At 34.6% G+C, this 16460-nt stretch overlaps 1 protein-coding gene across 17 annotated transcripts in view; it reads left to right on the top strand.

The window, feature by feature from the left end:
• The window catches only part of RhoGAPp190 (Rho GTPase-activating protein 190), a 744591-nt gene that overhangs the window by 559548 nt on the left and 168583 nt on the right, over nucleotides 1-16460 (top strand). For 15 of the 17 annotated variants that reach the window (XM_090374412.1, XM_090374407.1, XM_090374402.1 and 12 more), the window contains one exon: nucleotides 4520-4744. The exons of the other annotated variants lie outside the window; for them this stretch is intronic. In XM_090374412.1, coding sequence (XP_090230538.1) covers nucleotides 4520-4744 — 225 coding nt within the window. The remainder of the gene's footprint in view (nucleotides 1-4519; nucleotides 4745-16460) is intronic. 17 annotated transcript variants of the gene reach the window in all.

Genomic DNA, 16460 nt, shown 5'->3' with positions numbered 1-16460 from the left:
AATGTGTTTGACAGCCCAAGTCTAGGGAGCAGGGCCATTGATTTAAACAAAACTTTGATTTAACATTTCTGTAGAGGACAAAGTCTGCTTCAGTATCTGTAGCAAACATAATACATTTATTTATTACAGAAAATGCAAATAGAAATCCACAGATGGAAATATCCAAGGAAACTAATGTTTGAAAGTATACTGTGTTCGTTACAATCCTTTAGACATATTTTAATATAAAATTTGTGTTATCAGTTGAATTTAATTTCTAATGCAGTGTGAACTTTAATAAAGCTCCCTGTTTTTTACAAAAAAAAAAAAAAAAAAGTTTCCTCCTGCTTGCAGATGTCTGATCTTTGTGAAAATCCAAAGTTGGCATCTATGGATGTACCATATTTCAGAGGGGGAAAAAAAATTAAAAAAAAACAGCTTTTTTTGTCCATTATAAAAAGGGGAAGTCAGCTGGGACCTAGAAATATTTGTGTTAAAATGCTATTTGTTGTAATGGGATTTTATTATATTGAGTTCTTGGACGTTGTTGGTCAGTGATACATGTACAATATGATATACAGTATATATTCATCATAGTTATTTTTCACATAATCTTTGTGTCCACATGTAAATTATATCTACACAAACTATATTATTATGATTTATGAAAACCATCCATTTAATCTATGAATGGTGAAAGGATCTGGCTTGGCCTATGCTGTGGAACCTGCAGAAACAAGTTAGTTAATACAGGCAGTATATTATATATTACAGGTGTCTTTGATTTTTTTCTTAAATTAAAGAAAAGAAATATTTTTTTCATTTTCTGTGGTTAATAGAAATGAAAAGTAAATATAGTTATCTCCTTATCAATTAATTACTAAAACTTTATGGAACATTTGAGAAACTCTAGTTTTGCATTCTCTTAGGTGTTTGGTTTAATTTCAACTAAATCATGTTTATTACCTTCTTCCTATACTTTTTTTTTTTTTTAAGTTTGTTCTCTCTCTCTATACATATGTATTTCTTCACAAGCAATATCACATACGTGAATCTTCATAACAATACGTGTGAAGCATGCACAAACTGTTTAAAGCAAACAGTACTGCTTTAAAACTGCATTTAATCTATGAATTTCTCTTTTAGATACAAATTGTATGGAAAAAAATAAGTAATTATTGCTAGATTTCTAGTTGTCCAATTTTAATAAAATTTGAAATGGCGTGACAAATATTTTTAAAAAGTCCAAATATAAAATTTCATAAAAATTTGTTTACTGGAAGTTGAGTTGTCACTTTCAAATGGATGGGCATGGTGAAGATGGTAAGGTGTGTGTGTGTGTGTGTGTGTGTGTGTGTGTGTGTGTGTGTGTGTGTGTGTGTGTGTGTGTGTGTGTGTGTGTGTGTGTGTTAAAAAAAATTGCAGACTTACACATTTCATTCCTAAATTTTAGTGTTGGCTATGGAAACCAAGGCCATAATGCTCCTCATTTTTCCATTTTGAGGTTATTATTCGCAACCTTTTTTTTTTTTAACTTGGTAAATAAATTACAATTACAGGTGCAGCAAATGTTATGAATTCATTTTTTTATAACTTGGAAACTATAACAAATATTTTTTTCTTTTCAGATAAAAGTAAACATATCACAAATGCCCTGTTGTTTTGGAGTTGCACTTAAAAATATAGCCTCCACAGCAGATGCCATAGTTTCCAAGTTCATGTGGTCCCTTCAAAGCTTATAAAAAGATGTGTATCCTCCTTTCATATAGATGTCACCTAAAATGTAGAACAGTGGTTAAACCCTGCTCTTCTCAAACCAAGAGAAACATTTAACTAGTCCAAAGAAATCAAATAAGACAATCTTTTGGAATACTTATTTTCAAAAAAATAACTTTGATAAGAATTCTGTTTTGAAGTTACACTTTAAAAATGCATCCTACACAGCATCTGTTCACAAAGTATTCAAATTCATGAATTTCCATCAAAGCATAGAAAAAGTTGTGTATCTTCCTTTCATATAGATATCACGTAAAATATGAATTTTTAACAATCTTCGGAGCACTTATTGTTAAAAAAAAATCTTAAATAAGAATTCTGAAAGGTGTATCTATTCAGTGCATATAAAAAATAAAAAATAATAAAAAAATAAAAAAGGTGTAAATTTGGGAGTTAACTCCTGAATTGACTGAAACTTATGACAGTAAGTGACCTCGCAAGTTCCACCCACTGAATAGGAACCTCTCATTCACCCTGCTGACTTCTTAAAGAATTTTTAAAGGAAACATTTTATTTGCATGTTCTTCTTTGGAGTATCCTCCTTTCTGGAAAAAAGTGTGTGACAAGTGGTGAACCACTTGTCACACACTTGGAGATGTCTTAATTTGAACCGTAGTTAGCCACTTCAAGTAGAAGGAATAGCTTCCCCAGCGTATGTTGTTTTTTTTTTTTTTTTTTCCCCTTCTTCCCGGGCTTTTTATCTTACACCTGGAAGGAAATAGTTAACAGCACCTGTAAAGCAATATGCTAGAAAAAATGTGTACATTAGTCTCAGCACATTGCAGCTATTGATGGTCATTTTAATGTCATTATTTTTCATGAGTAGTATATAACAGCATCTATTTTAGTTGCTGATTCTGAAAATGTGCACCAGTCATCAAATTGCAAATGATATTTTATTTATTTATTTAAAAATAAAATGGATTTAAGACTTTACCACACTGTAGTATGCCCCAGATATTTCCACATTGTCTGTACAGTTGTCTTAGAAAAACAATTAGACCTACAAAATAGTTAACCAGCTATGGTTGCAGATAGAAGCGTGCTCTCTCTTTTTCTCTCTCTCTTTTTCTCTCTCTCTCTCTCTCTCTCTCTCTCTCTCTCTCTCTCTCTCTCTCTGCTCCCTTATGTGTCTCTAATGTAAATGTTATGTTTAATATTTAGTTTAATGAAATGTATAGAATCACCTAAACAAATTCTTCAAATAAAACAATCCATGCATAATTATTTGTCTACATTTTGGAGCTACTTTACTCTCCAGGTCTGAACGATGTTGTTATAGCTTCATTATTGAAAGATTAATGGCTAAAAACTGTTTGTCTAATTATGTTTAAAAAAATTTCTGCCTCACACACACACACATACTTAAAAAATAAAAACTGGGACAGAAACTCACACTGTTATATATTTCTGAGAAAATTATGTTTGCTTAATGAGGTTTCACAGAACAGTTTTCAGGAGTATACTCTTTCATCTTAAGTGTGGAGTTTTCTATATTTAAAATTTCCTTCACTTGTTGACAAATGTACATAAGATCATTAGAGAAAATCATAAAAAATCCAAAGTAATTGAATCTTCCATAATTCTTAGTGGGCCCTCTTCAATTGTTGGAAGGTGTATGGGTGTTTGCAAGAAGGTAAGAATAACCAATAAACAGAATAGAAAAATTAGTGATACTGTCTGTCTGCTTCTAGTTCCCTCTCTTGCTCTCAACAGGCAATAATTGCAATTTTTGTTATTTATTTATTTTATTGTTTTTGTTTTTGCAAATGTTCGTTTGAGTCATGTCAGTATCAGTACAATATTTTTTGGTACAATACTACCCCCATAGAATATTTAAGGAATTTTCAGTATTTGTTATACACATTGTTATATTAGTTTTATTTTAGAATAAAAACTTTGATCTTTTGTTTTATGTATGGATTCAGTCATATAGTATTCAAATTATTTTGCTAAATTATTCTGGTATAATTCCTCATTGTATAAAAATTTACTTGGTGTATATGAAATGTGTGTCACTGCATACAAAAGTGAATGCCTATCCATGCACATAAAATTAAATATTCCTGTTTAGGTTAGGCTTTTTTTCACGTGTATTTATTTGGCATCTCTGTTTATGGAATACTACCATTCATGAAAAATATAAAAAATATTCATGAAATAACATGCCAGTAGAAATAAGTATGAAAAAACAGCATTGAAGATAAGGGCAAGCTTTACAACACAGAGAAGGAAGTTCAGCGTAAACTGAAACCCGAGAACCATTATTATCACACTTATTAGTTAAAATTAAAAATGAAAGCAAACAGGATGCATTCTTGCTTTCTGTATTCAAAAATGGTTTTAGAATAACAAATTGGCCATGGCCTTGCCTGAATTATGTAATTAGAAAAGCTCCATGCCATTTCAGCTACAGTGGGTTGAAAATCATGAATGCTCTGTGAGTTGTTATTGCTTTCAATACAAATGATGCACTATTTCTGATGAGACCTATCAATGATCCTATCAGAGCTGAGATTTTTGTCTTAAGGTGCTGTTTTACCTCTATCCTTGCTTATCACATCAGTAGGCAGGAATGCATGGAGGGCATGTTTTTGTCTATGCAGTGTGTATCAAATAAGTGTATCAAAACAACTTCAGTTAATATCTTATCTGCTTCTTTCATGTGTATCTAATCAGTGCTAATAAAAACATCAGTAGTTGATTTAACATATTTTTCCTACTTCCTTCTTCCTTTCCTTCCTCTCCTTCCCTTCCATGATAGGCACCGATTCAGAGAGTGAGTGGAGCTCACTGGAGCGCAGACAAAGAGACATTTATAGTAAAGTGAATCGTAAACCCACCCCTCATAAGAAAACTCGTAAAAAACGTGGTATTCCTGTAGCTCCACCACGGATACCTTCATATGAAGGGCCACCACCTCCGCTTCCCCCATTTCCTGGGGGCCAGAGGATGATGGCTGCTGAATCTCTTGATCCTCTTGATAAAGGTATTATCACAGAAGTGTTTCATTGTGATTGCATGTAGATCATGTAGGTTGCACTCTGCATGCTTCAGCACTAATTTTAGCCAGTCTCTATTGCAGCACTGTGTTTGTCTGTTTTTGACCTTGCGTGTAAATATAAGCTTCATACTCCGTCATTCTGATTTGCGTGTATATGTGTGTGTGTGTGTGTGTGTGTGTGTGTGTGTGTGTGTGTGTGTGTGTGCATTGCGTGCGTGTGTGCATGTTAGAGTGGATATCTTAATGTTTCCTAACATTTGGGATGTTACGTTACTTACTGTATTACTTTCTATATATCTGTATTTTCATATATTTACTTGATATCTGTTATTTTTGCTTCAGATACTTTTATGGTTATAATGGTTTCAGTGTGCTTTATATGCTAGCCTCCATACTTAATGTTTGCTTTTAAAAATGCACTTATCTTATTGTTTCACAGCTTTCCCTGGAATACATGTTAAAAGTGTAGGAGTAATGTATATCAGCACAAATTTATATATATAATTTACATTCTTGATGTATCATGAGATACAGTGAAGATTATATGTAAAAAAAAGTTTGTTTTGAAATTGTCGTAATCAATTCTGATGTTATTCTTTGGTTCGTTTATTAATTTTTATATTATGTATGACAAATGGAATATAAGATAATATTAAAAACTGCACTTTTCTTTGATTTTTTTTTTAGATTTATACATAAATTGTTTTTTTTTTTTTTAATAATTGTGATAATAGGCCACAAAATCACAGTAAAATTTTTTCAAAAGTTGCTTTAAGCATACTTTTTAAAAAGTCAGAAGAAAAGCACTTCTAAGGTAGTGTCATCATTTAATCTTTACCTTAGAGTGAAGAAGAGTATTTGATTGCTCTTGTATATTATGTAAGAGACAAAATATTTCTTTACATTGAGACAGAAATGAGAATTTCAGCATATCCTTGTTAGAATATGATAACATGAGTAAAATAGACTGTATACAATTTTTACATCATGAAAATAATGAACACTTGAACTCCAGAGGAAACAGAACACTGCACTGATTAGTACTAAAATGTACTAATTTTTCTATCTTGTCCAATCAGTGATGGCTTTAGTAACTTCAGACACTATTTCCATTTGTCAAGGCCTGTCACATAAAATAGTGAATTTGAATACTTAATAGCACAGTGATCAGCACTTCCTGTTGAATTCAGATAAAATTACTAGAACCTTGCAGTTTCTGAAAATGATGCAATTAAACCTTAAAACAGAAAGTTTGTTTGTGTGTGTAATATGAATATAAGAACTTTTCTGACTTCTTTTTAAATTTGTTTATTTAATTATTTTGTTTGCAAGGCAAAATTATTAAATCATTAAACTGGAATGAAATATTCTTTATTTGATAAATAAATGTTCATATAAACGTGTCCAATTGTGAGCAGTTAAAAAAATATGGCTGTTTGAATTTTTAAAAAAATGCGATGGAGTTTTCAATTAAAAAACAGTAATAAAATAATAAATAATAATAAGCAGACACATACCTAGTAAAATGTTTATTTATACTAAGTACAAGTTTTCTTATTTTTTTTATTATTTTACCATTGAAAACATGTGCCATAAAAATGAAAACCATTGAAAACTCTTGTTTTTTTTTAACTTTCAACAACCAGAGCTCCTGAGCTGTTCTGAATTGGATGCATGTTTATGAGAACTTTTTTTAATCAGATTGTGAATTGATCATGAAAGTATAAGCAAATGTCATGAAACACCCTGTATATGGATGAACTTAGAATTTTAAAATCATATTTCAGTCTATGGTAGTAAATTTGAAATTGCGAATAATACTGTTCATTCTATGAAATAGCATATTGTGTTGTTCATGACGAAAAATATACTTCAAATTAGTAACATTTTCTAGATGTGCAGTTTTTTTTTTTTCTATGACCCATGAAAAAGAAAATACCCAATAAATAAAATTTTCTTATTTTGTTTCATTTTGAATATTGGATGGTTTGGTGCATAGGAGCTGAATTAAGCTTAATTAAATAAACTAATTTGTGAAATAATCAGTAGATAGGTCTTACTATGCAAGCCACTACACACATACATATGCACATCTGGTTATTCAGGTGCACCTGAACCTGTTTGCATAAAAAGACAGATAAACAGATGCAAAAAGTTGCAGTGCTGCTTGTTATATATTAATATTGGCAAATAAAGCAAGGAAGCAAGTTTATACAGTATCAACCAAAAATATCCACTTCATCTGTCCATCCCCCCTCTAATAATTTGTCTAATGCTTCCTTCAATTTGTTCAAACTATCCACCTCTACAACACCAAATGGAAGTTTATTCCAGCATTCAGTTGTCTGAGAAAGAGTAAGAATGTCATCAGCATGTAGTTTACTCTACCCATTTAATGCCTTAAGCACTTCAATCAGGTCTCCTTCCAGGTGCCTGGTTTCCTTGCACTGCAATTAAAATTCTTTCATGGTAGGAATATCCCTTTTTTGTCCTTTGATTAATCTTGTTCTTCTCACAGATAATGAAAGGAATTATGTTTAATGATATATTTAAAATAAAAAAAATTGCAGTAATTGCTTAAAGTTGCGTGAATTAATGTACCATTTTAATGCTACATGCAAGTTAAAAGATTGTTTACATTTCAAGTCAGTTTAATGTCATTGACAAACATTTGTGTTGTCACTGGTATGCTGTTTGAAATTCCCTGAAATTTAGTTTGAACTGGCATTCTTCGCTTGCAGATGAAGTACATTCAGTAGTGCAGTGATATTTCATTATATATCACTTGTTATTTCTCTTTCCACTTTATGATGCAGTGAACAACACTTATATAGCACCAACCAAAAATAAATAAATAAATTACCAACTTCATTTGCACATCACCCCTAATAATTTGTCAAAACCTTTAAATTTATTCAGCTTCCTGACTTCCGAATGCTAGGTGGAAGTTTATTCCAACAATCAGTTATTGTCTGGTGAAATGTAAATTTTCAGACATCTATTCTGCAACCACTTTTTCAATTTAAATTTATGCATCACTAGAATTATTAATTTATTGTGTCTTCTACAATTTGCTGGATGTATTTTATGGATACTGTGATGTAATACATTGAAATGTGCAGTTACTGTTTGTGAGATAAGTTGTAGGATTGACTGTTGTGTTTGTATTGTTGCCGAGGGAGGGAATTTCAATATCTCCGTATAAAAACTAGAGGTACTAAATGTGCACTTCACTATCTATAGTTGTCTATGCTGTATAATCCAATGAAGTGTTGCAACCTCAAATCTTTAATATACACATAGTGTAAGCTAAAGTAATACATGACTTTATGAGTAGATTGGATAAATTGCAGACCTAGTCTGGTGGCCAGTAACTTTCTGTCATGAATTCTGAGGACCAAAGCATGTTTCCTTGCAGTAGTAAAATTAAAAGTGTAGTAGCTCCAAACAGAATTCATAGATAGTAAGCTGCCCAGCTCTGGGTTATTCCAACTGTACTAAATATTATTTAATTTTAAAATTAAATATAATCATATTTGGAGGACAAGATTTTTCACCCAAATTGAAATTAGCATTACCATTAGCTATCAAATGCCTGTAGAGGCATTTGATGCAAGAAAGCAAGCTTATGCAGCATCAGCCAAAAAAAAAAAAAAAAAAAACACACACCACTTCCACTTCACCCCTCTGTTCGTTCCAAATACCTGTCCAGCTGAGCCTTAAACTAATTTAGGCTATCAACCTCCACCACAAGGGATGGAAATCTGTTCCACCAACCAACCACCCGCTGGCTAAAGGCAAATTTCCTCACGTCTATCCTACATCTGTCTTTCCTCAATTTGAATTTATGCCCTCTCAGGTGATTATTCTGAGCTAGAGGAAGAATCCCATCAGCATTGAGCATGCTTAAACCATTCAAGGCTTTATACACCTCTATCAGATCACCTCGCTGGTGCCTAGTCTCCAGACACTGTAATTTGCAAAACTTAAGCCTTTCTTCATAAGAGCACCACTTTTTTCCAATCACTAATCTTGTTGCCCTTCTCTGTACTCGTTCCAGCAGCTCTACATCCTTCTTGAAATGAGGCCTCCAGGCCTGTATACAGTACTCTAGGTGTGGTCTGACCATTGCCTTATACAAGGGAATAATCACCTCCTTATCCCTGCTAGAAAAATTCCTATATATCATTGACAATACACCGTGAGCTACTCTTGCAGCCCGTCTGCACTGCTCAGAGAACTTCATATCTGCCTGCACAACCACCCCCAGGTCCCTTTCATTCTCTACCACTGTCAGTGTAGTACCACAGAGTTGATACGTTGCTCTGGGGTTGCTGTTTTCCATATGTAGTACTTTACATTTGTTAATGTTAAACTTCATTTGCCACCTCTCAGCTCATCTGCTCAACCTTTCCAGATCCTGTTGCAGCAGCAGCATAGTGTCAGTAGTGTCCTTGACAACCCTGCCAACCTTCGTATCGTCTGCAAACTTGGACATTAGGCTTGATATACCATCATCAATATCATTTATAAATACAGAAAACAATAATGGACCCAACACTGGGCCCTGAGGGACTCCACTAATAACATTAGTCCACGATGAGCAGTGTCCATTGATTACCACTCTCTGTCTTCTCCCCCTCAACCATCCCTTTATCCATAGCAGCAATTTGCCTCCAATGTCACACTGCTCCAATTTGTGTAGCAGTCTTCCATGTGCAACAGTATCAAAAGCCTTTCTAAGATCCAAGTATATAATATCAAAGTTATTCCCTGCATCCAGTTCTTTTGTGAATGCATCATAATATCCAATCAAGTTGGTCAGGCAAGACTTCCCCCTAACAAAACCATGCTGTGTCTGAGCTATAACTGAAGTCTTGTCTAAATGATCCTGCAGTGCTTCTTTAACCAGTGCCTCCATTAATTTTCCTGGAACAGAAGTTAAGCTCACAGGTCTATAATTACTTGTGTCAGCCTTTGATCCTCCTTTATGAATTGGGATCACATTTGCACATTTCCAGTCTATGGGTACCTCCCCTGAGTCCAAGGAAGCTCTCATAATTATGGCTAAGGGTTTGCTTACTTCCTTTGCTGCCTCCTTTAATATAACTGGATAGATCCCATCCACCCCGGGTGCCTTTCTTGTGTTTATCTTCAACAGTTTCTCCTCCACTTTACTCCCAGTTATTTCAAGATTCTGTAGCTTACTGCTAGAGTTGAATACACCTCTGGCATTCCCCTTGCTGAATAACTCCTCATGTGTGAATGTCGATGCAAAATATTCATTTAGTTTGTTAGCTACCTGAGCAGGATCATCAACAGTTGACCCATCAATATCAAGTGGACCAATCTGATTCATCCCCTTCCTTCTAGAGTTTACAAACTTTGCTGTTTTTCTTTGCATCCCTTGCCAAAGATTTCTCGTAATCTGCCTTCGCCTGCCTAACCTCCTTTGTAACTTGGTTGCATATCAACTTGTATCTATCATAGGCTTCTGTGTCATGTGTTAATTTGTAAGTATCCCATGCATTTTTCTTCTCTGCCATATGCCTCATTAGTTCATCTGACATCCATTTTGGCCTAAACCTTGAACAATATTTCTTAGTTGGTATGTAAAGCCTAGTACTTCCAAGATAAGTTCTTTGAATGCTTCCCATTTTGAATTTGCTGTTGGTAACATCATCAGTTGGTCCCACTGTATAGAATTTAAATACTGTCTCAGTCCATCGTAGTTGCCTTTACGGAAGCAATAACCCTTCCCTTTACCCCTAATGGTAGGTACCTCTTTCAGTAAATCCCACTTCAGCACACTGTGATCACTGCCACCTAGTGGTTCGTTTATCTGCAGATTCTTAATGCATGAAGAATCACTGCTGATAATCAAATCAAGAGTATTACTCCCTCTAGTTGCCTCCCGAACATGCTGATGTAGAAAACAATCATCCAATAAATCCACAAAAGCCCTGCTAGTGTGTGAGTGACCAGCCCCCAAATTCCAGTCAATATCTGGGAAATTAAAATCTCCCATTATAAGACTCTCTGATTTACTGGCCCACTCTATTTCCCTGTACAGTTCCTTATTATACTCATCAGAGTCATTAGGCCTATAGCACACTCCTACTCTCAATTTTGATCTCCCACTGCTTATGTCACACCAAACTGACTCAACACTGCACTGTCCGGCGATGTCGACTGGCTTCACTTCCTTGGTTTTTATGTGTTTCTTAACTAATAGCATAACCCCTCCCCCCTTCCTATCCTGTCTATCCTTTCTGTAGACGTTGTACTCCCCAAATTGCAGTTCTGCATCCCTTATATCTGTGTGACACCACGTCTCTGATATCCCAACAATATCTGCCTTTGATGTTTTGAGCAATACCTCAAATTCATCAAATTTATTTACTAAACTCCTAGCATTGGTGTACACGCAAGTATACCTGCACCTGTTTCTATTCTTAGCTACCCTAACACAACCATATGTTTACTTGTACCGCAATGACTCCCAGCAGTCTCTGAAATATCCTGCATCTTGTTTTCCAGGCGTCTGCTCATTCCAATAGAAGCAGTGCAAGAATCACTTTCACCTCTGCAAGTGGCTACTGTTAATCTAGTAGTCCTTGTATCCCCCCCCAAGCTAGCAGTTTTCCGACCCACCTAACACTGCCTCGATAGCATTAGCCAATATTCTTGCACCCTTTCTATTTAAGTGTATCCCATCCCTGTAGAAGCAGTCCCTTCTGTTAACAAGTACAGACCAGGCTGAAAAAAAATTCTACCCCTTGAGCCTTGCACAATCTTTCCAGGGCCGAATTGATCGACAAGGCTCTCATCATATACTCCCTCCTATCGTTTCTGGGCAGAATTGCAGACACTTTCAAATTCAACCCTAATTCTCGGCTTTTGTGCAACAGTGACCTGTACTTGTTAAGTAATTCTTCCGGTCTCCTACTCTTAATATTATTAGTGCCAACGTGTACAACTATATCACCTTTTGTGCCCTTAAAAGATGATATTCGTCTATAACTCTACAACGTCATCAACCTTTGCCCCTGGCAGACATACCCTGGTCCTGTTCCACCTATCTTTTTTACAAAGCATGTTCCCCGTTTCCCTGACAATAGAGTCACCAACAACTACTAGTTCCTTCGGGACCAGCGCATTCTGCCTTGGGGGTTGTCTCTGTGTCACGCGATGCCCAAGTGCAAACTCTGGTGTTGATGTGGGCAGCTGAGAGCTTGATGGGCCCCTCAATTTAGTTTCTTCGAGGGCATCCACCCTGTCCTTCAAGCTCTCATATAGGCCCACAAGAACGCCGAGTTGTTGCTTGATATCGATACACTCCTTGCATCGCACACACACAGACATCTCCCTTGGCAGTGTCATGTCCCGTACCCGATTGCTCTGCAAACATCAAGCAAACAGTGCATTCATAAATGAAATGGTTTTACAAAATGGGGTGGGGGAAGAAAAAAGCTTCTCAATATCAATGAAGTTAAAAAAAAAAAAAAAAGATATATTGCTGAACATTTCATTTGATTTCAATGTTAGAACCAAATTGACACTATTAGAAAGGAGAAAGAAAGATGAACAGTGGTCCTTGGTTTCGGAACTGACAACTGTACAAAGAAGCATGAAATATAACAAGTGATTCCAAGTCATTCTTTGCATTTTAATAAGGCACCTCTGTGGCCTGGTGGGAACGAGCAGCAGTGCGTAGCACACGCTTCTTGATTAGACCAGGGTTTGCGCCCATCACCACCAAATACGCAGGATGCGGAAAGGTCAAGGGAATGACCACCGCATATTCCCGGAGCAATATGGCCTTAGTTACTAATGCTCCGGGAATATGCGGTGGTCATTCCCTTGACCTTTCCGCAGTCTCCGTATTTGGTGGTGATGATCTTTGCAGCCAAGTCTGATCAGTAGTGTTATTTGTATAAACAAAACTTGGACTCAACATTTCTGAAGAGATGCAAAGTCTGCTATAATATATTTATTGAAGCAACCATAATCAGTTGTCTAAAACACAATCCAAACAGAAATCCACATACAGAGAAACATCGAGTATGCTAATGTTTAAAAGCTGGTGAATAATCCTATGGGTGCATTTTAACATAAAAAATGTATTTTCTGTAGAATTTAATTTCTGCTGGACTTTAAAAAACCAACTTTTGCTTGGAAATCTCATGTGCTCACATTGTTCTGCGCTGAATTAGAAAGGAAATTATTTTTGGAATACACATATTTTACTGAGATGGCCATGTTTCCTCTGAGGCATGTGCTTTCACGTTGCTGGGTTTGTAAACTTAAAAGATAAGTGATTGATATGATACAATTAACCATTTCAGTTAAGTTAAGAGGGTTTTTTTTTTTTTTTGCAAAATTTTGAAAATTCATAAAAATATATCTTTTACATAAATGCTTTTAAAGATTAATTTATTCTTATTTTTTGGGTTTGTTGCCCTATATTAAAATGAAATTATTTTTAAAATCAGTTCAGAATTTTAAAAACAGTACAAAATAATTGAGAAAAAAATGAAATTGAAAAATTATTAGAAACTCATCATTACTTTTGCTTGATATAATAATGTCTTCTACCTGTTCATCACTTAATTCAATTACATCAACTTCTGGATCAGAATTACAGAAAATTTCAGTATTGTAAGTTCAAAATTTGAACAACCTGATGGATAGTTGCAATCTCCTGTAATCTATTATAATGCTGCAATCTATTATAACTGAATCTCCAATTACTGAGAAACAGATAAGACATGGCAGTTAATAGCACATATTTTTAAAGCAAGATTTTACTGTGGAAGTCTCCCCTAAAGTATGCTCCAAAAGTATTGTAAATATGGTTTGAATCAGACCATAAAACCACTTAAATTAGATGTTGTCTAAAACACACAAAAATCACAAATCAACAATTTTGCTGCATTGCACCAGCACTACTCATTGAACTACTCATTAGGAGGGGAGTTATGTATGTGATAAATTTGGTTTCACTTAGGCTGTAAACATAATATTATTATGGATGAGAAACAGACACACTGATGACTCGCCGACCGGGCTAGCCGGGTGGGTAAAGCGCCTGCCTGGCAACCCAAAGGTCGCGGGTTCGAATCCCGCCTCGGGCTTGGATCAAAGTACTGCAAAAAACCTTGGGAGGTGCACTATGGCCACAGAAGCCGATGCGCCAATAACTACCAAAAAAAAAAACTGATGACTCTCATAAGCCAACCAGTGTTTGGAAAGCAGACTAAAAAATGCAGTAATTTTTGGAACGTTTTCTTAAAAAAAAAAAAAAAATGTTAGTGATTAAAACAGTTTTAATTTCTAGCACTGTTACAAGGATCACTGTATAAAATCTGAACTCCCTTTAAAAAAAGAAATCCATTGGTTTTTAACAGTTTGCAACATGAAACAGTGACCATAAATTACACTAATACTATATAAATTCAAATATAGGCCATGACTAATTTGCCTCATGTGTCATGATTTAGTCTGCATAACTGGATTCAGTACATTGTAAGATCTAAATGAAAGGTTGTTGTCTCTATTAAGTTCAAGGATAATCCCATTCTAATCAGTAATCTGAGATCTGCCCCAAAGACATAAATTGCACTTAATTCCCTATGTCCAAAAGGTACTGCTTGCCATGGTAATATTCTTTTTTTATTAATGTAAAAATATCTAGTGTTTATATACTTCGATTTTCTAGTTCAGGTTTTCTATGCACATCTGTCTTCTTTCTCACTGGCAGGACATAGCCGAGTGGTCAGGTACGTGAGTGCAGTAGTACACCGCTCTTTGAATGGACCTGCTGAATACGATTAACATTTGTGTTGATTGATTTATTGTAAACTCCACTGACCTGGTGGTCATGCCGTATTATAAACAAGAACTTATTATAAATTGTTTCCTCTTCCAAATATAGAAATCCAAAAAATCTAAAAGGACATTGGTCCCATATATATATGAACATTTCTTTACTGTGCATTGTGATTGTGAACACACCCATTATGGTATCTCTAGTTGATTCATGATTACATATATGCTTACTGTGCACATTTCTTGATTCTTAATTCACGAAATTGTAGAGAACAAATTGATATCACATATGCCAACATTAATTCAAGCTTTTATGCTGTTCACATAACATCACTCTAGCACTGTTGACGGCCTATCAATAACATATCTGGCGATCTTTTAATTTTCTTGAAAATGTTCTCTTTTTTGGATCCTTATTATTTCTATCCAGAATATGAAGGATATCCTTTGTTATTTCAGCAGGCACATTCTTCAAGGCAGTACTTTATCTGATAACCTTTTTTTGGCCTTACTGCATCTTGTTCTTTAGTATTATATGAGTGTTCTTTCCATATAAAATTATAAAAGATGGAAATACTCTTAACATTGACTGAACCAGTCCACTTATTAATAAGAAACTCCTAGCTGAGTATGCCAAGATTTTTTTTTTTTTTTTTATAAAGGCATAAGTAGCTATCATTAGACCAGCAAATCGTCCACCCATTCTTTCTCTCTTTCTCTCTCTCTCTCGCTCTCTATACATATGATAATTTTATTTTCTATGTTCTAGTTAATGTTGTTACTTATCAGTATATATTCCTTATTGAGTTGTTAGTTCACAGATTTAGTGCGGAGTTGCTATTGGGTAAGATATCATATCTCTCACCCATCCTCTGCTTTTGTAACTTTTACTTTAGTCTGTTTGATTAACCACTCTTTATTAACTATATACAGTAAACAAATATGATTGAAAAATGGGGATTCTCGTTCTTGGTTTTCCACAAATGGATATAATGGGCAGTTGGGAAATGGACAGTACACAGTTTTGGGGTAAATTTTTGGTTGGGATAATGGAGCACTGACTGTTGGTGTCATTGCACATTTCAAGCTTTGAAGTGCACAAAGAATACTGATTTTACAAAAAATAGCTCTGTTGAAAAATGTTAGAAGGGGGAAAATTGATAAAAAAAAAGATTTACGAAGTCCAATTGTGAGAAAATTAACATCAAATTGAAGTAGCACTTCCTGGTTTTGTAGATTGTATCAATGAAAATGCAACATGTGAGGCCGCAATATTTCTATACGGCAAATGAACAAAAAAGGTTTGTGTCAGAAAAAAAAGCAACCTTTTAAAATGCTGCGTTACCTTAATGTTACCTTAATAACAAGCTACATAGGTAATGCATGCTTCAAATAGCGGTTGCTATCTTGACATTTGAATTGTAAGTATAAATAGAAAAAAGAATCCTTTTCCTGCAAATTAGATAAAATCTTTTCTTTCTATTAGATAACAAAGAAAAAAAAAAAAAAAAACTGCAGTGGCACTACTTAACACAAAGAACAGTTCTATTTACAATAAATTGCTTTGGATTGCACTACTTTAAAGAGTTGCTTGTTGGATAAGAAAGTGCTAATTCAGGTAATGTAATACCTATCTTCGAGTAAAGAAACCGTTACGTGGCAGTGCTCATAGTGTATTGATGTGGAATTTATTCAAAGAAATAACTCTGTCAAGGATGTAAAAAGTAGGGAATTTGCTTTTGTAGACTTTTAATGAGCTAAGACATTTTTAAACCCTTTTCATTGGGATGAACTGATGTTAAAAAATTAAATGCCCAAGTATAGGGCAAAATTTTATACACTAAGAGATATTGTTCAAGCTTTAGACCAT

Source organism: Mastigoproctus giganteus, chromosome 5, assembly GCF_048544385.1.
Source record: "Mastigoproctus giganteus isolate SK-2022 chromosome 5, ASM4854438v1, whole genome shotgun sequence".
NCBI classification, from domain to species: Eukaryota; Metazoa; Arthropoda; class Arachnida; order Uropygi; family Thelyphonidae; genus Mastigoproctus; species Mastigoproctus giganteus.
Note: the sequence above shows the minus strand (reverse complement) of the source record. Positions and strands in the feature narration are given on the sequence as shown.